Raw genomic sequence first — 22,037 nt, forward strand, 5'->3', positions numbered from 1 at the left:
ACAGAATGATAAACGACTACACATTGTATTAAACAGTCGACCAACTATAGCTAATCAATTTTAGTGTTGTTTTCCATCGTTATAGACTTGTAGACGACAGAAACCTGACGGTGGATTTGAAACCTACAAAACAATTACCATTAGTGACGAAGTAATAATTTAATCATCATCATCATCCAAATTACACAAAATTGATAAGAGGATACAAGAGAGCCTCCTTAAGTTTGTTCAAAGAAAGAAAAAAAAAACGGAAAACACACAGAAAACACCTATTATAGTGTAGAAATCATCAGCGCAAGAAGATAGTAATGAAATTATAAGAGGGAGTTTAGTTTCTTTTTTTATCAAAAGGAGAGAGAAGCTGGGTTCGAGTTTTCAATATCTCTGGCCTCTACCACCACCTCTTCCTCTGCCACCACCACCAAACCGATTTCCACCACCACCACCTCCAAACCGGTTTCCACCAGCATTGCGACCGTATCTTTTTTGTGGCAATGGTTCTCTCTCCTGAAGTTTAGGCATCTCCTTAACCACTTCCAAGCTCATACTTCCAGCACTCTTTTGTCCAGCTGCAAGGAACAAGGCTAGATCCGATTGCTTAACATCGAACACTGCTCCGCTTTTATCTGCTGTTAGAGATAACCCTTCTATCTGTTCCACCTTGTCATCTGGTAAAACTCTCCTTAGCAATCCATAAACATATCTGTTGCAGCAAATCATTTTAGCACTTGCTTTAGATGTTAACAAAGACTACAAAAGCAGAGTATAAGGAGAGAGAGGAACTTACGATGGCGAGTACATTGGTTTCCCTGCTTCAAGTTGTAGTGTCACATGGTTCTCCATTGATGTAAGAAGTGACCTTTTCTTTATCTCAGTGAAGCCCTGTATAGTTATCAAAACTCGTAAGTACTTGTTTTGATAGGAACAAAAAAAACAAATAATGTTTCAAGGGAAAATTTTCATGAGACTAACCGCAGTTTTTGCAAGAGCTTTTGCGAGGAGTACTTCAGCTGATAAACCAGAAGATTCTAATAATTCCTTGGCAGCTCCCAGGAATGCAGGAACCACACTGCATTTAACATATTCTTAGATAAATATATGACATTCCAAGTTATTTATTAAACTTAAAAGAAAGATTGAAATCGCAAGTGTAAGCATACCTGTCACAGACTTTTTTAATATTCTCAGCAGCTTCCATACCAACAGCTCTGGCAATATCATCAGGCTGAGGTGCAGAAATGTACTCAAATTTTATACCAGCTTCCTTTTCGATCCTTGATACACTCGACTTTCTCGACTCGTACAGCGTAACCGCAACTCCAGTGTTGCCTGCAACAAAAATAATATAGAGATTCAGCAAGCAAACGTTATGCTATCATTATGCAACTGCGGAAATTTATCAAAGAGCCGTAATGTCGGCTTTACCAGCTCTTCCTGTTCGGCCTGAACGATGAATATATGCTTCAACTTCGCGTGGAGGCTCACACTGTAACACATTTAAACAAGATGTGATGTTAGAACACCAACGAGGCATTAAACCAGAATGATTAAAGCTCATGGGTGTCGACTAACCTGGATAATTAACTGCACATCATTGATATCTAGACCACGAGCAGCAACATTTGTAGCCACCAATGTCGAAAACTTGCCATTCCTAAATCCAGCAAGAGTAACCTATAATAAAAGGACTCATAGTTAGCAAGCCGATACTGCTCTGTTTGAGAAATTCAACAAGATAAGAAGAAAGATAATATCCTCCCTACTTAACTTTGCCTATGCAAGAAAGCTTGAAATAAAACTTAATACATACCTCACGTTGTGCTTGAGGTATTTCACCATGCAAGGCTCTTGACCCAGCCAACAAACCAGAAAGCTCGGAAACTTCATTTTTCTTCTCAGCGAAAATAATGGTTTGGCCTCCACTAGATTGTGAAAACAAAAATTGGATAAGAGACTTAAGCAATTACACTCCAGACATAAATATTGGTTAGAAAATGTAGCAACGTAATTGAAGTACTAAAGGATACCTGCTATAGCAACTGATAATATCAGGAATCAACCGAGCCATGGCCGCCTTATTACAGGGAATAGCGATGTGTCGAACACTATTACTGGCCTTCATTTTATCATTACCAACAAGATCAATAGTCTTCTGGTCTCTTTTAAGAAACCTGTTAGAAATCTAGTAGGGGCAAGAAAAGTCTTAGCCACAAATAAAGAGAAAAGGAACATAGCAGCAAATTATAAAGCTTAACTCATTAAAAATAGCCACAAATATTTGAAAGGGACGCACATTTTTCACCCATGATGGCAAAGTAGCACTGAAGAGAAGAGTCTGGACTTTAGTAGGATCCTCCACTTTCCCTGAAGTTATAGAAAGAAGATATAAGATACAGGAGTAAGCTGTTTCATATTAGAAGGAAAAAATGAAAGCCACTTAACATACCTAATATAAGTTCAACATCCTCAACAAATCCCATCCTCAACATTTCATCAGCTTCATCAAGAACACGGAATTGTAGATGGCTGAGATCAATGTTTTGTCTCTCAATATGATCCTACAATGAAAGTCAATTACAAAGTCAAACAAACAAAAATGATGATCTGAATCCATGGGCAACCAATTTTTAAAATTTCTGTTTAGAAGAGAGAGGGAGAGAGATATACCTTAATACGACCAGGGGTTCCAACTACAATGTCAACACCTCTCCTTAATTTATTCTCCTGAGCTGTATAGCTATCACCTCCATAGATACAACATGAACTTAACCCAAGTGATCCTCCATATGCATCAAAGTCAGCAGCCACCTATCAAAGAAAACCATACCATAAGTAAAACCTAGAGAACCAAAAACGAATGTGCACCAAATCTCTTAACAACATGCTCAAAATCATTACCTGCTTGGCCAATTCTCTGGTCGGTAAAAGGACCAAAACACTTGGTGCCCTGGCATATCCCATCTTCCTTTTGTTTTTGGCAGGTCCATTAACCAGCGATTCCAATATAGGCAACACAAAAGCCAATGTTTTACCCTGCACCACACCACATTATGATCAGCAAAGTCCCCTAACTCTCCAAAGTCCAAACAAGCAAGATATTCACAATACCGAGTCTCTAAGTCTCACAAATTATTAACTAAGTAGCAAATTAGGCACCCCTAATAACAAGCCTTCCACATAAATATCCAAAAGCCTCGAACTTGACCAATTCAATACAGAGATTAACACATCATATGCAAAACCCAAATTTCAAAATCAAACAAAAAACCAATACCTGACCAGTACGAGCACGTCCAACTAAATCAGCACCATCGAGAACCATATCAAAAGTTGTAGCTTGAATCGGGAAAAGAGCTTCAATACCCTTCGCCTTAAGCTTCTCCCTCAACGGAGCAGAAATCCGAAAGTTGGAAACAGCATTAGGGTTATCAACTTCAACATCTTCAACACCCAACTTAACCTTCTTGCTGCTCTTCTTCTTCTCCGAGCTCGAATCGCTCTTCACTTCATCCTCCTCCTCGGAAGCCTTACGCTTCTTATCCTTCTTCTTACTCTTCTTCTTCTCCGACTCTTCTTCATCAGAATCAGATAGTTTCAGCTTCGGCTCCTTCTTCCCCTTCTTAGAATCAAGCTCTGGGGTATCCAAAGCTATCTTCTTCTTCATCTTCTTCTCCTCTTTCTTATCAGATAACATTAGTGAAGGCATTTAGAAGGAAGATAATGGAGAATCGAATCTCTTCTGCTTTTTGAGAGATTGAGGCTATTGAAAGTGCGAAAGCAGGGAGAGACGACAAAGAGGACGACAATTGCTAGGGTTTACCACTCTTTATATAGTTTTGAGATTTTAGAGGTTCCTTTTATCAAAACCCTAATTTACTCTAACTGTGCAATCTAGTCCGTTAATTAGTTTGTGTTGCTTGCCGTTTTTATATATTGATAGAAGAATGCGTGTCGTTTTTGTCATGTGAATAGGTCAAAGACTCAAAAATATCTTTCTTTTTATTTTATTTTTTTTGTGGGCAAAAAATATCTTGCTTTCTTTTTTTTTAATCAAAGGACTTCAAAATATCTAGTTTTTAACATTGTTCGACAGTTATGGTAATTTAACAAATGAATATAAAAATTATGTAATTTCGATTTCTTACTCATTTCTAACACACATATATAGTTGATGAACTGTCACAAATACACACTGCTCAAAAGATTTACACACTATGTAATTAGGAGTAAGCAACTTCATTATAGATTTATGGTTAATACAGATATGAGACCCATTTCCGGTACACATTTATTCTTTACAAGTCCTAATATGGTCATACAAAACCCGACAGTAAAAACCTGGAACCATAACAGCTTACAAGAGCAATGTTGTACCGGCTACAACAAACCCTAGGAGTATGATCACGATCCTTCTGAGACCAATGGCTAGGACATTAGAATCTGAGGCTCTGTTGCAGTAATTGAAACCATACCATACACTCTCAGGGACGTGTGTGTTATATGAGAAGGTGACCGCTTTAGAGCCATGGCTAAATATCTTTACACTGTCTGGGATCCAACCATCTGGACCAGACCTGTAGAGATACACATAGCATATCTGGTATGTGCATGGTCCGTTTATCTGAAATGTATCTGATGAACATTGCTCAAACGTTTTTGTAGATGGATCGTCAAGCCTTGGTGCGTATATCTGATTCAAAAAAACAAATCTTGAGCCGTGACTTTTGTCGCGCCAAAGCTAAAAACTGAACATCCTTGCGGTTTATTAGTGACAGATACATGAACAAATTAGACACTAGTTACAATCAAAACCAATCCACGGAAACTTTCATCTATTCCAAATGTTCCAATAGTAGAACTTGATACTCCAACTCTAAGGTTGATTTGGCGTCGATATTTTAGTAATCGGGTGTGTAAAACATGAAGATGTACTTCAGATTTTGGTAGCTAATTTCTTCCATAAGAGTGACAATGTTATGCATATTCAGTAGCTAAATAGCCATCAAGAACAGACTAGAAATCTAATGAAACCAAAGATGAGCTCAAAATATGAGAAAATACACTGTAACTAAGCTCAATTACGCAGAATCAGATATAAGCATCAACCAACTTTGTTTTTTGGAATGAAACATTCAATTGGAACCCTAAGCCTAATTGATAAACCAAAGTCTTACCAAATCAAAATCAAATGTTCTGAAGAAATCAAAATCTCACTCAGCGTAAAAATCTGACCTGGTTTCCATAGCCATCGCCGAAAGCGACGCTGATCTGATCGCGTGTGTACCTAGTCGACGAACAGCTCGTCGAGATGATCACTGTGTAAGAACAAGTATTCCCCAATCTCTGCATCATAGATGAAATTTCACACGCATACAAGGAAACTCATAAGTTTCTCGGGAAAATCCTACACAAGAAGACGATGAAGGAAAGTTCACACGGAGAAAGCGAGCGAACCTGGATGAGGCTGACGTTGAATGATTCAGCGACGTGAGGCTCCAAGACTTTTGATTCGGAGACAGAGATGAATATAAAGAAGGCGAAGGAGATGAGAGTGAAGAGTCGTACGGACACCATTTTCGTGCTTCGAGAAATCGCAGGCAGAGATTACAAAAACGAAGAGAAATCGAAACAGTAATTGAGAAGATAAAGTAGCGAACCAGTTCGAGCTAAACCGGATTGGACCGGGTCAAATTCAATGTTGGTATTAAAACCGAATTAAATGGCAACGCTTCCAAATTACAGGCCATACATCTCATGTCAGTGTCATTAGGTAGAGGGCAAAATATAATTAATGTTTTCTCTTTTCTTTTTTTTGTAGAAAAATGTAATTAAATGTTTTGTATAGAGAGTAGGGTCTTTCGTAAAACTAAAAAAAAAAACTAACTCTCTTAATGAAAAGAAATTTTTTTAAAAATAGGCCATTTTTCTTCACTCAAATTTTTTAAAATGGCATTTGACCTATGACAAATTGTTGCCATGAAGTAGAGACGGACAGTATAGAAATTAATTTGAGAAATTAGACATATATGTGTAGGTTTTATTACTTTATATATGTGCTTCTCTAGATGATTCTTAATCAAGTAACCAGCTTAAGCTTTGATAATAGTTGATATACTGGAATTTCTATAAACTCAAATCAAGAATTTACAAATTTTGGTATTATGAATTCTGATATGGATTTACGGATTTTTTAGAAATACTAGTATTTTCATGGTGTGTAGTATGTCACCAAACAGATTTCATAAGGAATACTAGTACGTTAAAAACTCGAACTCATACATTAATTAGTTTCCACAATATCCAACTACAAAGACAAACAAAGGATTACACCATGACCATACTCATTACTTTAGCCATTAGTTATTAAGCAAAATCTTAACTAAAATAACTCAAACAAACATAGCCGCAAACGCAAACACAACCGCAGCAGCAAATGCAACAACCAAACTCTGACCACTTCCACGTCCAGAGGCAGCAGACGGCGGTGATGGTGGTGGCGGCGGGATTGAAGGTGGTTCAGGAGGAAAATAAGGCGGTGAAGGCGGTGGGACAGATGGAGAAAACGGAGGGAAATCCGGGGAAGGCGGTGGCAAACCGGTGTTGTTGCAACTGTTGTTGCCGTACCAAATGTTCTCAGGGACGTTTTTGTTGAAATCAAATTTTACGGATTTAGAACCTTCCTTGTAGATCTCGACGTTCTCCGGGATCCAGCCGTCGGTACCGGAACGGTAGATGTAGACGGAGCAGATAATGTTAAGACATTTACCTTTGACTTGGAATGTGTCAGATGAACATTTCTCAAAACCTCCTCCTCCACTTAGCGGTTCGTCTAGTCTCGGTGCGACCACCTAATCAAATAAAACCAAAACTCAATGATATATACTCCGAAGTTACAACAGTCTAATGGATTTTTTATTTTATTTTTGGACTAATGGATTTAAAATCCTTTTATTGTAAGTTATTAATAAGATACACATGTGTAAGAGCATTAATTGTTACTAAAATCCAAACATGCAGCTACAAGAAATGTGCTATTTGGTTATTTCGCTATTTAATCAAATTAAAACTAAAACTATTTTAATCAGATTTAAGTTTCATTTAGGTTCTACTGGCTTTGGTTTGTCCGGATTTTACAAACTTCTTACGTGCATCCATGAAAAAGATGAAATATACATAACTTACAAGGGTGAAACTAACACTAACACAAACACAACAACTATCTGAACCCACAAAGAGAACCAAAAAAACTAAGAGTACGTTGTCGTAATTAAACCTTGTTACCGTTGGCGTCACCCAAAGCAATAGTGATCTGGTCTCTAGACCAATCAGGAGAGAAACAGCTTGTGGTAACAATTAAAGTGTAAGGGCAGCTTTCTTCTTCATGAAGATCAAGAGAAGAGATTAGTGGCTCAGAGGTTAGAGAAAGAATGGGATCAGTTAAGGATAGAACAAGGAGGATGAGGATGATAGATGAGAGAGAGAAGGACTCCATTGTTGTCTTCTTGGAAGAGATATAGGATATGAGAGTTAAATAGAGAACTTGAGAAGTTGTTATATAAAGTCACTTGTGTTGCCTCCTTACTTACTCAGTTACACTTGGCACAACACAATCCACAAACAAAGCAGACTACGAAAAATATCTTCTTTTTTTTTTTCATCACTACGAAAAATATCTTTCCTGAAGAAAAGTGACTGTTGAGTTGGTGTACTTTTTTTTCAGTACTATTACAGTACTTTGAATATTAGTATTAGTTTCGAAGATTTTACACCAACTCTCCAATTGCTTAAGGCCAAGTTATTTGGGTGAACTTATCTATATGTAACCAATTTTGTTGTAGACTTGTTCTTTACTTTTGGTATCCAATATCTTCCTTTTTTTTTTTGTTATAATGATGTTACATTGGCAAAAAGACATATAACAGACACAATCAACAAAACCATAAAATAACTGATCCAGCTTCTTTTCTCGTTACAGATATTGGATTTCTTGGTAATTAACATATTTCTACTTTCTCAAAGAAAACAAAACCATATTTATCAATTTAATTTATCTAGAGTCATCAACGTGTCACGAGTATTACACGATGATCAAACCTAACCCCGAAATCGAATTCTACTTCTCCTACCTACCACCTTTTTATATATCATCGTACAACTTATTAAATAAAATAACCCTTCTACGTGCCTCTGGTTCATTTTTTAACTTCCCACCTAATTAAGTAGCTCCAAGATTACATTATATATAAAATACTCAAAACTATTTAAAGTTTTAAACTATCAACATCGAGCCTGTAAATTAAATAAGATCAAAAAGAAAACTATACATTGTCTCCAAAAGAGAATATATAAATGAGAACACATAGAACAACTTCCTTGGCTACTAACAAAAATTCAACTAACAAAACTTATTCATCTTTCAAACAAAAATCTGAAATTTACAGTGTAATTATAACGTTACTGGAGCTAAAAACTTTCAAAATCCTTATTAATAAATAAATAGTTTATCGAATCCATCATCTTCCTTTTCCTCATCTCCATTTGTACCAATTCTCTTGCTCCTTGAATCTCCTAAAAACTCCATCTATCGCCACATCAAAGGCGTCTTTGAAAGTCTCTAACCCATTCGGAGACTTTGCGTAAACAAAATTCGGTATCAAATCAATCACTCTTTCTCTCATCTTCCTTACATCTTCTTTGCTATACCGTCCCAACACTTCCTTTATAGACGTCGTGCCGTTTTTAATCCCATTCCGGTCTATAAAAACCGAGTAACTATCTGGTTTATCCGGTAAAAACCACTGATACTGCATGTAAGCGCTTCGTCTCCAAAAGAAAACCGGAATCGAACCGGCCAACATACAATCAAAAATCGACCGGCGAGTGAAGCTATCTCCTCGAGGCTGGAGACAAAAATCAGACCCGAGAAACGTCTCTAAAATCGCCGACGAACCATTCGAGCATTTCCCGACGGTACAATCCACCGTCCGACACTTCCCACGTGACTCCTCACAATGACGGAGAAGCAATCCTCTAAAATCATTCACAATTCCAGCGCGTGGAGCTCCGGCGAAACAGAACAAAGTCTCACGACGGCGATTCCGTACGAAATCTTGCCAATTCACGACGTCGGAGTCCGTTCTAGGGTGGAATCCGGTAGGGTACGGTACACCGACGTCAAAATGGTCCCAAGAGTTACGCTCAATAAGGAGGCGCGTGATGTTACGCATCCCGGGGATATAAATACAGTTAGATCCCCAATCTTCGTCTTTAGACCTGCGAAAATCCCATGTGATGCGTCCCATGGTAATGAAATGATCCCAACCGTTGGATCTATTCCAATAAGGTTGATCTTTGACCCACTGTGTCATCATTTTACAATGACGGTCACGATCAGCCGCTGCGTAATTGGACCATAAATATTGACCAACCGCGAGTCCAGCGTAGAACGGGATATAAAAAGCCGTAGCTGATTGCGGATCCAAAGTCCGACACCGGTGGTTTAATATCCGGTTATGGAAAATGATTTCGGTTACGAATTGATCAGTCCAAAACCATGATTGAACCAAATCTTTAGGGATCACGTTGCTCAACGACGTCGCTTCTTTACCAAATCCGTCGTTCGAAAGGGCGTCGCAGCGAGAGCTCCATGGATTGAGATTATCACACTGTTGTAGAATCACTTCGTTGAAGATCTTTGGCATGTCGTACACGAAGACTCGACCCGAATCGCATCGTTCGTCAGAGGAGGAGGAGAGAGGGGGATTGGAGGAGGCGGCGGAGATGACGGTGACGGTGGTGGCGACGGCGACGGGAGAAGGGAAGTTTTCAGGGATGTGACGGTGAGGGAAAGGGATGGATCGGAGAGTGAGGAAGAGGATGAGTTGGAGAGAGAGGAGAGAAATGATCAGCCATGTGCAGTGGCTACGAGAGGCGGTGATGTAGGACGAGCGGTTAACGGCCGAGTTTAGCGAGTTGAAGGAGCTTTTCCGATCAATGGCGGTGGAGGTGTCAGGGGTTCTGGATTTTTTGAGGAGATGTTCAGGACTAGAAGGATTTGAGACAGGAAGCATAGTTTATAATTAGCTGAAGATGATTTTAGAATCCGTCGCCGGGAATTGTGGGTCCGTTACGACGACGGAGCTAAAATCTCCGGGGAAAAAGAAAATGAGCGTTTGGGTAGTTGTGTTCTTGTGTGGTTCTCGTTGAAGGCGTAAAGCTAACTCTGTGTGAGAGAACTTTTAGAGTGCTCGAGAAACGGGGAGATTCTGTTTCTTTTACTTTTTTTTTTGCAATATAAATGGAAACTATATTTAATTGCTTTCTTTCCCACCAAACTATATAAAAGTTCACGGTTTTGTCCCCTTAACTATTTCAGATTTCAGAGAGCTACAAGCAACAACCTATAATTTTTAATTATAGTTTATCAAATATGAGTGATGTACTGTATAAAATCAAAATTATTGACAAAACACAGAAAAATATTCAACGACAAATTTTGTGGACTAAATTTCATTAATATATTGGGTGTCAAATAGATCCTTGTAAAACTTTGGGAACGTTACATAAAGTTTAATAAGATAGGGGTCCTGGTTTTCATATTGTTCTCAAGGCGTTGGAGACATTACGGAGTGGAAAGAAACTGACACGTGCCTACGGCATTGACCGTCTGTGCCGGCAACCGACAAGGAAAGACCATAGCAGCCGGTGAAGAGTGAACACTTGGAACTTAGTGTAATTGACAACGTGTCTTTATAAAAGCAGAAACTATTATTCTAGATTTTTTTTTTTTCTACCAGAGTTTGTGTCAGAAACTAACTATTATTTGCCTCTCAACCAAGATTTCCATCCAATATCTGGGAAAAAAGAAATATCACATTAGAATCTTTAATTGAAAAAAATTAGAAACAATCACCGGATTAAAGTATGGTAACTGATCGTAGAAATTAGGAAAGTTTTACAAAAAATATAAGCGTTACAAACTTACGAAATAATTTAGTCAACAAAACCAACCAAGGAAATGGAAAGAATAAGATCGTGCATATGGGACAAGTGGCAAAATCAAGGGTCAGGAATTTATAACGGACTAGAAAAGCGGGGAATTGCACCGAAACGGTGACGTTTACGTGTAGTTGACAGATTAGAGTGAACTGTGTTCGATGTTGAAAGAACTTAAGTTAGCGCCATGTGAGCTTTGTGGCCATGCGTCTTTAATCCACGAGTCATGCCGCATGACGTGTCACATGCTCCAAGGTTTTGCCGACAAAATTTGTTTTATTTGGTGACCTATGTCTAAACCGGAGAAACCGGATATATGGAGACTAATTTTGGTTCGATCGGTTTGTGTTCAATCTGATTTTGACAATAAACCCAACTACCCGAGCACAGAGTGAACTCTGACTTGATTCGGTTCGGTACTGGAGTCTGGACCATCTCTATTGGCAAGCATATTAACTGTTGTTTATGACATTGAATTTATTCGAAGAATTCGTTGGAGTAATTTAGTAGTAATAACTTACAACAAGCGTTAATTTTATGGGTCAAAGTCTAGGAGTAGTTTATTATTATAGATTTGTCGGTCAAGGTTTCACGAAAGCGAAGACTATTAAAGTTAATAATAGAGCTTAGAAGAATAGATATTGGATATGTTATACCACTGGTATGTGATAAATTAACATAAATAGAGAACTAAAATAATAATGTAGCGTTATACAATGTACACTAGGTCATTCACTATCCTTTGTTTTTTTTTGTTAATGGTTAAACACTATCCTTTGTTTATACTTTATACTTACATAGGAAAGAGCATATCGCCTAAACTTTTTTGGTTACTGATTAATTAATTCAATTGCAAATGACACATACCGTACAGTTTGACATTTAGTTCCAAAATGAGTTTGGATCGCAAATCTAAAACAGTAATTTGATAATTGAGCAAATGGATATATATTTCTTTTGAAGGAACTTGTTTGTCGATACCTCTTTTATATAACGTACACTAAGATATGATAATAAATCAATAACGTTCTTTTGTCTTGTAAAAAAAAACGAAATTAATCCCTAAACAAATTTCAAAGTAGTATTGTTCCAACTCAAAAGCAAAGTTACAATTACCCCAAACCAGACGACCTTTGAGTCAGCGTTTTAAAAAATGAAAATATAGTGGTTATTCGTTTACACATAATACATGTTTCGCATGATTCGGGTTCGATTCGACGCATTTGACTTTGAGCATTGTGCAGTTTTCGTTAAATCGGAACGTCATGATTCATGAATTTAGCCGTTTAATTATATCCACGTGTTAGTGAAACATCTAGTGTACGGAAAACTAATTATGTAGTGCAATATTAATAAGTCAGAATAGTTAATTGTACGGAGATATTTACTTCAATGGACAGCAGTATTTTGTACACCAATCAAAAAAATACACAGCAATAAAAATTGCTACGTATATATAAATATATGTATTACAAAACGCAGTATTTAGAGTATATTATCAAGTAGTATCATGTAAAAAATAGTGCGTAAATTTTTTTTAACAGTGTGACATGTATAGTTTGCTTAAGTGCTTATGATAAATTGATAATACAAAAAAAAAAAAAAAAAAATTGATAATACAGACCGAACAAAATAATATGCACATTGTAGTGAAGTCGCATGGAAACACAATTTATGATAAGTTGACAAAAAACAACAGATTGAGATAATAAACCATGAAAGTGTCGGCGTATGTAAATTAAATGCGGTGATTAATGTGATAATTAGAGCGTGGGTGCAAAACGCGGCGGTCTTACCGGGACGAATCTAATTCAATGTCCATGGGACCATGGCTTGTTAAATTAAACCTAAGACATACGCAATCTCTAATTCGCTAGTATTAGTATAGTTAATTCTTTAATATTTTTGGACTAATAATGTAATCATATGATTATTAAGTCGCAAAAGGAGTGCTTACCAACCAAAAAGTGGATTAATTAACTTGGTGGGAAAAGTTACAAAACCTTTAATGATTACTCTTGTACCAAGGACACTGGCGAAGCACTAAGAGCAGAGACGATAGTATGATTATTGGTAACATCTTAAACACGGAATATGTATATCAAAAGAATGAATGTATGCATTTGCATGTCTCCGAAGATGTGGATTTGTTAGATAATTTCATACCTCAGTGACTCAGTCCAGTGTTAATAGTCATGGAGCCCAAATTGCTCTAAACATATTATATTCCGAAAAGACTTTTATGGAGACGATATAAAGAGTCCAATGGCCCATCAGATACAATGTTCACAATTTAAGGGGTTTGTTATTTATAACTATTGGGCCTGACTGCTGTCAAAAAAAAAAAAAACTATTGGGCCTGACTTATCTGGTTAATGGTATGAAGGAACAAATCACAATTTGCAAGGTTTGGAAACTTTTAACACGTACTAGTTGGTAAGAAATACTGAAATAGGCAACAAAAAGAAAAAAAAAAAAATCAATTTGAAATCAGACAAAACAATATGTCAAAAACCAACTTCCTGTCATTAAGGAAACAATGGTCAGTATATTCAAAATGATTACAAAAATTCAAAACAAAAATAAAAAACGAGTTCAATTATTTTTTTATATAAAAATAGTAATGTCAACAGAAGACTAGATTGGGAAACCAGAAGCGAACAGAGCTTTTTTCAAAAACGAGTTTGAACGGCTGGGATCGGATGGTACAATACCCACAGTAAGTTACACTAGGGATGCAAGCCAAAGGCCCAAATCAGTTACTACTTACTGCCACAACAAATCGTCTCAGCCTTTTGTCTCAGCTTTTTACTAATGAAGCATACAATGTCTTAGCCTGTCACATCTTGCCACGTGTCCACTATTCTCTTCTCTTATTGGCTCTGTCATTCGTAGGCTTCTGTTAATAGATCTCTCTATAACTCTAACAGTCTTTTCTTTCTATATATTTCGTTATGGTAATATTATTTCGTTTCAAATTGAAAAAAAATAGGAGGAAAACCCTAGTTTTAAGTTTTTAATAAGTGGTACGTGAACCAATTTACCTATTTTGTAAAAGTAGAAAACAAATGCCTAAAATGTTTATAACATCAACAAGGTATGCCCACGATATAGAGGTATGTCGCATTTATATACATAGTGGAAACCTACGAGCTTTATCAAAGTATAAACTCGTTTTTGTTTTAAAACTCACGGAAAAGATAAAAATATGAATCGTAAAATTAGGTCAATAAATTACTTAAGTCAAATAATCAAATGACAGAAAAACCGTAATATAATTGAATAAAAAGGTTAGTATGTGAATATTGCACAGCCGAAAAAATTTTAAAATATGAAAATTTATAACAAAGATTTAAATGTTCAGTAAAAAGTGTGGTCATAATTCTCACATAGGTCGTATAGCTGAACCCATGCATCTTTACAGTCTATAGAAAGAACTAGAGACGCATATAGCTGAACCTATACTAAATTCATTTATTAATTTTTTGGTTCTCGTGGATACAAAATTCCTCCAACATTTATTCGAACGAATAAAACTAGTATGATGATGATTAGTTATTTACTTCGTGATGGTAAACATATTAACATTGTGTAAACTTCAAAATAGATTGAAAATTTGAAATATGATGTACTAATTAAGACTTGCATTTTTTTCCCCCTTGGGTTTCTAAGTATTCATAATTCGTTTTGAAGTACTTTCAATTTCTAGAATAGTAGTAAGTTAGAAAATAATAAACAACAAATAATCTGCAGCTAAAACGAAAAACACAGGATAGTCAAGCGAGATTACATTAATCAACATCAAACCATCTTCATTGTAACAACTTAATTTTTGTATATTTTTTTAAAAAAAAAATATAGAAGAAAACAAAAGTTTGACCGATAGGGCGGTTAGACCGTATAGTACAACTGTACAACAAAAGGACTCTGAGACCTAAAGATCCAAAAACTATGCATAAAAAGTTACGGTCGGACCAATCCTTATGCTAAACTATTTACCAATACATTTCCATATAACACAATATTAATCATAGAATTATTTTACTTTTGAATTCCCTATAAAGACATCTCCAGGGAAGTTAGATACAACATGATAGAATATTTGCTTCATCGAACGATTTTAGTTACTTATCTATTGAGCCTCGAAGCTTTTGTCACATGTAATATACAATATACTCTATGTTTTTTCATCTTGGTATATAGTATAAATATATCAACATGACCCTCATTTGTATTAATCGCAAGGTACAATTCCACCAATTTTTTTCGTCCCAATCGTACAACTTTAATTGTTAAATCAATCCATAAAAAACCAACATGTGACATGGTCTCAACATACAACAAAATTTAATCCTAATTCGCTAAAAAAAAACGAACGGTCGAAATATTATAACCACAAACCAAACCGGTCCAACCGGTTTCCCCAATCACTATCGAAGCATTAACTAACTTTCACAAGGAAAAGCATAGTTCAGTTTCTCTACATCGCGTCACATCCTATTAACCGTGTATTCGAATTATCCACCGTTCGATCTAACACACGCTACACATCTAGCGCGTGAACTAGGTTTTTACACAGTGGAATGTTACCATGCATTGGAAAGCGGCGTCTACCACAAACGGCGGGTCATGTCACCGTCAAAATCAACCTTTCTATATTCTTAACGCCGTTACTTTTCTCCGTTTACTACAAACGTTAATGCGTGAGATTGAAGATCAATGTACTAATTTGAAGTGGCTAATGTTTTCAACGTGACATTATTATCATAGTTAATGTTTGATCAGAGTTTTAAGTAAATGATATAAGTGTGTGTATATAATTGTATACATATATACTCTCACTCTGACAGATTTGTCGTGGTCTTAGTATTCTCTTTCATGGCTAGTTATATAGGACTCTAGTACATTATCTCACTCTCCATTTCTCTCTCTCTTCTTTAACATCTCTGGCTCTGCATTTCTTGCAGTTCACGCTAATCACCTGTGTTTGGTTCCCTTTCTCTCTCTTGCTACAATGGCAGAACAAGCCTGAACTTTCGTTCTTTTGTGTTTTGGTTTCCTCTGCTTTGTTGTTTTTGAATCAAACTTCAACGAGCTTATTGGCTTATTACCTCAAAAGGAAAGTAGAAGAAAAAAATGAAGGAGAAGATGCAGCGAATGGTTTTATGTTTAGCAATGGTGGTTTTTCTGCTTCTTGGTGTTGCTTCTTCTATAAACAACGAAGGTTTGTTTCTTCTAGCTCTTTTGTTTTGTCTTTTTTTTACCCGTGGTCTTTTAAAAAAAATTGATTTTGTGTTCCAAAAATTAGGGTTTAGGTGGTTTTCTCCTGAAACCCCTTGTCTGATTTTTCTGAAATTTTGAATCTAAAATCGTCTGTGTTAGAAGTTATCAAGACTTAAAATGTTTGGTTTCTATCAAACATTTGGTTTCCCCAAGAAAGAGAGTTAAAGTTGAAAGCTATTTCATACCCAATACTTAGCTCTGGCTTGTTCTTCATCAAATGCATATAAAGATGCAATCTTTTCTCCATTTTCCAAGAAATTTTGATCATGATTAGTATAAAGAAGAAGAATGCCTGTTCCTAGACCATGGAAAGTTTGTATTTTTTTCAAGCTTTCTCTGTTTCCCGAGAAAAAAAACGAAACTTAATCCTTAGTTTGTGTCCTGGAGAGAAAAAGATATGAAATTTCAAGAAATTCCTTAGTTTGGCGTTTCAAACGATTTTAATAATCCTAATTGAATATATTTATCAATTTTGAAAATCCACAGGGAAAGCTTTGATGGCGATAAAAGGCTCTTTCAGCAACTTAGTGAATATGCTTTTGGATTGGGACGATGTTCACAACAGTGACTTCTGTTCTTGGAGAGGTGTCTACTGCGACATCGTTACCTTCTCCGTTGTCTCGCTGTAAGAACTTTGTTTGAGTTCAATTATTATTGTGTGGTTGAAAAATTTCTCTCGTTGTAATTTTTTGTTTTGTACTTTGTGAAGGAATCTGTCAAGTCTGAATCTTGGAGGGGAGATATCTCCAGCTATGGGAGATCTAAGGAATTTGGAATCAATGTAATGTATTTTTTTTTGTTTCTCGCTGTGGATTTGCATGTTTAAATGTTGTAGATTTTGTTTATTAAGGCTTTATCCAATTGCAGAGACTTGCAAGGAAATAAATTGGCTGGTCAAATTCCAGATGAGATTGGAAACTGTGCTTCTCTTGTTTATCTGTAAGTCTTTCTAATAAAACATATTGTAATTTTACAGTAATCAATTTTCGAGTCTTTAGATTTGACGTCCATATTCTCTTTCGTACAGGGATTTGTCTGATAATCTGTTATATGGTGACATACCTTTCTCAATCTCTAAACTCAAGCAGCTTGAAACTCTGTATGTGTTTTGCTTTAACGTTTTTTTTCCAATTATAAGTTCCATTTTTGGCTTCTTGTTCATATTGTTTTCTAGTGGATTGTTGTGAACCTTTGAACTTGTGGATGTATCAGGAATCTGAAGAACAATCAGCTCACAGGCCCAGTACCAGCGACCTTAACCCAGATTCCAAACCTTAAGAGACTGTGAGTTCTGTAGTTATATTATTTACTCATGAGTCAATATTTAGATATTGATGTTAAGCTTATCATTTTCAATTTATAATCATGGTGCTGCAGTGATCTTGCTGGCAATCATCTAACGGGTGAGATATCGAGATTGCTTTACTGGAATGAAGTTTTGCAGTATCTGTGAGTTCATCAGAGTTATTTTCTCCAATCTCTTTACACCAAAAGAGAAGCTTTTTTTCTCCTTCTAATGCTTTCTCTCTGCAGCGGTTTACGTGGGAATATGTTGACTGGAACGTTATCTTCTGATATGTGTCAGCTAACCGGTTTGTGGTACTTGTAAGTGTGCCATCTCTTGACTTTTGTATAGCTACTGGTCATTTTTTGATTCATTCAAGTCTTGAGTATTTTTAACTTGTGTTTTGTTGTTTGAAGTGATGTGAGAGGAAATAATCTAACTGGAACAATCCCTGAGAGCATTGGAAATTGCACAAGCTTTCAAATCCTGTATGTCCCTTCTTAACAAACATTAGACTTCCAACATATGTGTGTATTGTGGACTCATGCCTTTTGATATTACAGGGACATATCTTATAATCAGATAACTGGAGAGATTCCTTACAACATCGGCTTTCTCCAAGTTGCTACTCTGTGAGAATTGAGACTCTTTTACCTTAGTTTGATCGACGAATGTAAACATGCGGTTATTGAATTGTGAATTATTTCTTTATGAAGGTCACTTCAAGGAAACAGATTGACTGGTAGAATTCCAGAAGTTATAGGTCTAATGCAGGCTCTTGCTGTTTTGTAAGTTCAGTTCATATGGAAAAGTCAGCATATTACATCTCGAATTCGGCTTGTCTGACTTTGTAAATCCTATTCAATTCACAGGGATTTGAGTGATAATGAGCTTGTTGGTCCTATACCACCGATACTTGGCAATCTCTCGTTTACCGGAAAGTTGTGAGTCTCCTTTGTATAACTCTAATATCTCATATGTACAGCTCTTGGCATGTGCATTAATACATTTTTTGTGTGTTGAAATAGGTATCTCCATGGCAATAAGCTCACTGGTCCAATCCCATCTGAGCTTGGGAATATGTCACGTCTCAGCTATTTGTAAGCTTGTTTCAAACTTCAAATCTGTTTACATATCTTTTGCATTCCATTTACTTATCTTTTTGTTTTATATTACCGATATTGCAGGCAGCTAAATGACAATAAACTAGTCGGAACTATTCCACCTGAGCTTGGTAAGCTGGAGCAATTGTTTGAATTGTGAGTGTCTTTTCCTTGCTCTAAAGTTTTTCACTTTAGCTGTTGAAGCATTACATTTGATCCTTTGTTTTTATACTGATCCATTTTTCGACATTAAAGGAATCTTGCCAACAACCGTTTGGTAGGGCCCATACCATCCAACATTAGTTCATGTGCAGCCTTGAATCAATTGTAAGCTATGAGATGAATCTTTCTGAATTTATGCTTTCCTCTTCTTATTCACAAACCTAAGTTCTGCTGCTCTACTTGTTTTCAGCAATGTTCATGGGAACCTCTTAAGTGGATCTATACCACTGGCGTTTCGCAATCTCGGGAGTTTGACTTATCTGTGAGTTTCATTCAATACAATGATGTAAGTGTAACATTGCATCCCTCTAAACACTCAAGTGACTGTTAAATTCTTTCAATGCAGAAATCTTTCGTCGAACAATTTCAAGGGGAAAATACCAGTTGAGCTTGGACATATAATCAATCTTGACAAACTGTACGTCTTCTCAACTTTTTTACTTCGTTTGGTTTTATGTTTTTGTTTGAATTTGCACAAAACTCATCATCTGTTTTTGTTTCCAGAGATCTGTCTGGCAATAACTTCTCAGGGTCTGTACCATTAACCCTTGGTGATCTTGAACACCTTCTCATACTGTAAGTCTTTTACCCTTAAAGTTGTAATGTTTCACGTGCTAAATTCTTGTGTTTGTTAACTTTTTGATCATTTGCATTATTCAATAGAAATCTTAGCAGAAACCATCTTAGTGGACAATTGCCTGCAGAGTTTGGAAACCTTCGAAGCATTCAGATGATGTAAGGCTCAAATTTGGTTCTTTTGGTTATATCAAAACCATCTTTTTTACCGACTTATCTGTTTTACTTGCAGTGATGTATCATTCAATCTTATCTCCGGAGTTATTCCCACTGAACTTGGCCAATTGCAGAATTTGAACTCTTTGTAAGTTAATTATATGATCTTATCATTTGCATTATATACAAAATAGAAGTATGGATCTTTATGTTCATGTGCAGAATATTGAACTACAACAAGCTTCATGGGAAAATTCCAGATCAGCTTACGAATTGTTTCGCTCTTGTCAATCTGTACGTTCTTTTGCAAGAGACATTTACTTATGATCAAATATTAGCCCTTTGGAAGATTTGTGAATCCAACATTTTCTTCTTCTTTCCATTAAACGTTTTAGGAATGTCTCCTTCAACAATCTCTCAGGGATAATCCCACCAATGAAAAACTTCTCACGTTTTGCTCCAGCCAGGTATGAAGCTACTCGCAGACAGTAGTCTGTCATTATGATCAATACGCATATTCTTTCGATGTAAAACTGAGATCATTACCATTGTATAGCTTTGTTGGAAATCCATACCTTTGTGGAAACTGGGTTGGATCTATTTGCGGTCCTTTGCCGAAATCCCGGGGTATCTACTAGATTTATCTTTTAATCATTTTTTCTTCAATAGATGCTTTTGTTGTTTATTTGGGCTTACTCATCTTTCTTTTCTTGCTCTATTCAGTATTCTCCAAAGGTGCTGTGATCTGCATTGTTCTTGGTGTCATCACTCTCCTATGTATGATTTTCCTCGCAGTTTACAAATCGAAGCAGCAGAAGAAGATTCTAGAAGGCCCCTCAAAACAAGCCGATGGTAATGATGATGGCTTCATAGTTCTTCTTAACCCATCTTCTGTTCGTAGATGCTAATATCATTCTGTTCCCATTCTCAGGCTCAACCAAGCTAGTGATTCTCCACATGGACATGGCAATTCATACATTTGATGATATAATGAGAGTAACCGAGAATCTTAGTGAAAAGTTTATAATTGGATACGGTGCTTCTAGCACGGTATACAAATGTGCATTGAAAAGTTCCCGACCTATTGCCATTAAGCGACTCTACAATCAGTATCCGCATAACTTGCGGGAATTTGAGACAGAACTCGAGACCATAGGGAGCATCAGGCACAGGAACATAGTCAGCTTGCATGCATATGCCTTGTCTCCTGTTGGCAACCTTCTTTTCTATGACTACATGGAAAATGGATCACTTTGGGACCTTCTTCATGGTAAAGTTTTTAAAACTTTTTTTGGTTCAATTTGTGAAAGAATGATTTGCAGATAAAGTAATAAAATGTTTTGATTGTTTTGGTTACTTTTAGGTTCACTGAAGAAAGTGAAGCTTGATTGGGAGACGAGGTTGAAGATAGCGGTTGGAGCTGCGCAAGGACTCGCCTATCTTCACCACGATTGTACTCCTCGGATTATTCACCGAGACATCAAGTCATCGAACATACTTCTTGATGAGAATTTCGAAGCACATTTATCGGATTTTGGGATTGCTAAGAGCATACCAGCGAGCAAAACTCATGCTTCGACTTATGTTTTGGGAACAATTGGTTATATAGACCCAGAGTATGCTCGTACTTCGCGTCTCAATGAGAAATCTGATATCTACAGCTTCGGGATTGTTCTTCTTGAGCTTCTTACTGGAAAGAAAGCAGTAGATAACGAAGCTAACTTGCATCAACTGGTATATGAATCAAAAATCACCTAGAAGATAGATAATGATGTTTGAACCTTTAAAGAGTTAACTTTGTTTTTCTTTTGTTGCAGATATTGTCAAAGGCTGATGATAATACTGTGATGGAAGCAGTTGATCCAGAGGTTACGGTGACATGTATGGACTTGGGACATATCAGAAAGACATTTCAGCTGGCTCTCTTATGCACAAAGCGAAACCCTTTAGAGAGACCCACAATGCTTGAAGTCTCTAGGGTTCTGCTCTCCCTTCTTCCATCTCTACAAGTAGCAAAGAAGCTGCCTTCTCATGATCAATCAACCAAAAAGCCGCAGCAAGAGAATGAAGTTAGGAATCATGATGCAGAAGCATCGCAATGGTTTGTTCAGTTTCGTGAAGTCATCTCGAAAAGTAGCATATAAGATTTCAGCTTTAAGAAGATTCCCGGGCTTTTTGTTTAGTTTCTTGTTTCCCAAGGAAAATAGTGTTGCTGATTGGAAGGGAAGGATGTTTTTTTTAATAGTGAAATTATAGTAGAAGGGGTATTTTGGGTAAGGAAAAAGAAGGTATGGGAAGCATTTAAGACAAGAACAAAGGTTATATGAAAGAAAAGGATATATGAAGTTAATGTTTGTTTTCTCCCAAGAACATGTTCACGAGTTTGTAAAGTCTTTGGTCTTATGTTTTAAAGGCTC

The 22,037-nt window shown here is 36.6% G+C and overlaps 5 protein-coding genes across 5 annotated transcripts; 1 reads left to right on the forward strand and 4 right to left on the reverse strand.

Annotated features, from left to right (window-relative positions):
- Positions 1-134: 134 nt before the first annotated feature.
- LOC9302549 (DEAD-box ATP-dependent RNA helicase 7) lies at positions 135-3,877 on the reverse strand. The gene is made up of 13 exons (XM_002866431.2): positions 3,275-3,877; positions 2,899-3,033; positions 2,668-2,808; positions 2,447-2,558; positions 2,294-2,364; positions 2,028-2,182; positions 1,811-1,922; positions 1,573-1,674; positions 1,426-1,486; positions 1,161-1,329; positions 973-1,069; positions 788-882; positions 135-703 (listed from the first exon to the last, which is right to left on the reverse strand). Exons 1-13 carry the CDS (start codon positions 3,704-3,706, stop codon positions 376-378), a joined length of 2,010 nt encoding a protein of 669 aa, XP_002866477.1. The 5' UTR covers positions 3,707-3,877; the 3' UTR covers positions 135-375.
- Positions 3,878-4,217: 340 nt separating this feature from the next.
- LOC9302550 (embryo-specific protein ATS3B) lies at positions 4,218-5,630 on the reverse strand. The gene is made up of 3 exons (XM_021024899.1): positions 5,455-5,630; positions 5,233-5,343; positions 4,218-4,690 (listed from the first exon to the last, which is right to left on the reverse strand). Exons 1-3 carry the CDS (start codon positions 5,572-5,574, stop codon positions 4,355-4,357), a joined length of 567 nt encoding a protein of 188 aa, XP_020880558.1. The 5' UTR covers positions 5,575-5,630; the 3' UTR covers positions 4,218-4,354.
- Positions 5,631-6,255: 625 nt separating this feature from the next.
- LOC9302551 (embryo-specific protein ATS3) lies at positions 6,256-7,533 on the reverse strand. The gene is made up of 2 exons (XM_002866433.2): positions 7,274-7,533; positions 6,256-6,848 (listed from the first exon to the last, which is right to left on the reverse strand). Exons 1-2 carry the CDS (start codon positions 7,490-7,492, stop codon positions 6,390-6,392), a joined length of 678 nt encoding a protein of 225 aa, XP_002866479.1. The 5' UTR covers positions 7,493-7,533; the 3' UTR covers positions 6,256-6,389.
- Positions 7,534-8,301: 768 nt separating this feature from the next.
- On the reverse strand, positions 8,302-10,375 carry LOC9302552 (xyloglucan galactosyltransferase XLT2). The gene has a single exon (XM_002866434.2). The coding sequence runs from the start codon at positions 10,068-10,070 to the stop codon at positions 8,529-8,531; it is 1,542 nt and encodes a 513-aa protein (XP_002866480.1). The 5' UTR covers positions 10,071-10,375; the 3' UTR covers positions 8,302-8,528.
- Positions 10,376-15,688: 5,313 nt separating this feature from the next.
- Positions 15,689-22,032, forward strand: LOC9302553 (LRR receptor-like serine/threonine-protein kinase ERL1). The gene is made up of 27 exons (XM_021015880.1): positions 15,689-16,219; positions 16,765-16,903; positions 16,988-17,059; positions 17,146-17,217; positions 17,306-17,377; positions 17,491-17,562; positions 17,656-17,727; positions 17,812-17,883; positions 17,980-18,051; positions 18,127-18,195; positions 18,280-18,351; positions 18,436-18,507; positions 18,592-18,663; positions 18,751-18,822; positions 18,922-18,993; positions 19,079-19,150; positions 19,235-19,306; positions 19,393-19,464; positions 19,552-19,623; positions 19,697-19,768; positions 19,843-19,914; positions 20,016-20,087; positions 20,177-20,247; positions 20,344-20,472; positions 20,552-20,890; positions 20,984-21,354; positions 21,438-22,032. Exons 1-27 carry the CDS (start codon positions 16,132-16,134, stop codon positions 21,762-21,764), a joined length of 2,901 nt encoding a protein of 966 aa, XP_020871539.1. The 5' UTR covers positions 15,689-16,131; the 3' UTR covers positions 21,765-22,032.
- Positions 22,033-22,037: the final 5 nt, after the last annotated feature.

Source organism: Arabidopsis lyrata (genome assembly GCF_000004255.2).
Source record: "Arabidopsis lyrata subsp. lyrata unplaced genomic scaffold ARALYscaffold_8, whole genome shotgun sequence".
NCBI classification, from domain to species: Eukaryota; Viridiplantae; Streptophyta; class Magnoliopsida; order Brassicales; family Brassicaceae; genus Arabidopsis; species Arabidopsis lyrata.

Coding starts and splice junctions, on each gene's coding strand:
- LOC9302553 (XM_021015880.1), top strand. CDS start 16,132: ATGAAGGAGAAGATGCAGCGAATGGTTTTATGTTTAGCAATGGTGGTT. Junction 18,664..18,750: donor ATGTCACGTCTCAGCTATTT/GTAAGCTTGTTT, acceptor CCGATATTGCAG/GCAGCTAAATGACAATAAAC. Junction 19,915..20,015: donor TGTTTCGCTCTTGTCAATCT/GTACGTTCTTTT, acceptor TAAACGTTTTAG/GAATGTCTCCTTCAACAATC.
- LOC9302551 (XM_002866433.2), bottom strand. CDS start 7,492: ATGGAGTCCTTCTCTCTCTCATCTATCATCCTCATCCTCCTTGTTCTA. Junction 6,849..7,273: donor GTGACGCCAACGGTAACAAG/GTTTAATTACGA, acceptor TTATTTGATTAG/GTGGTCGCACCGAGACTAGA.
- LOC9302552 (XM_002866434.2), bottom strand. CDS start 10,070: ATGCTTCCTGTCTCAAATCCTTCTAGTCCTGAACATCTCCTCAAAAAA.
- LOC9302550 (XM_021024899.1), bottom strand. CDS start 5,574: ATGGTGTCCGTACGACTCTTCACTCTCATCTCCTTCGCCTTCTTTATA. Junction 5,344..5,454: donor TCAACGTCAGCCTCATCCAG/GTTCGCTCGCTT, acceptor TCTATGATGCAG/AGATTGGGGAATACTTGTTC. Junction 4,691..5,232: donor GCGATGGCTATGGAAACCAG/GTCAGATTTTTA, acceptor TTTTTGAATCAG/ATATACGCACCAAGGCTTGA.
- LOC9302549 (XM_002866431.2), bottom strand. CDS start 3,706: ATGCCTTCACTAATGTTATCTGATAAGAAAGAGGAGAAGAAGATGAAG. Junction 1,487..1,572: donor ATGTGCAGTTAATTATCCAG/GTTAGTCGACAC, acceptor AATGTGTTACAG/TGTGAGCCTCCACGCGAAGT. Junction 704..787: donor AAACCAATGTACTCGCCATC/GTAAGTTCCTCT, acceptor TTGCTGCAACAG/ATATGTTTATGGATTGCTAA.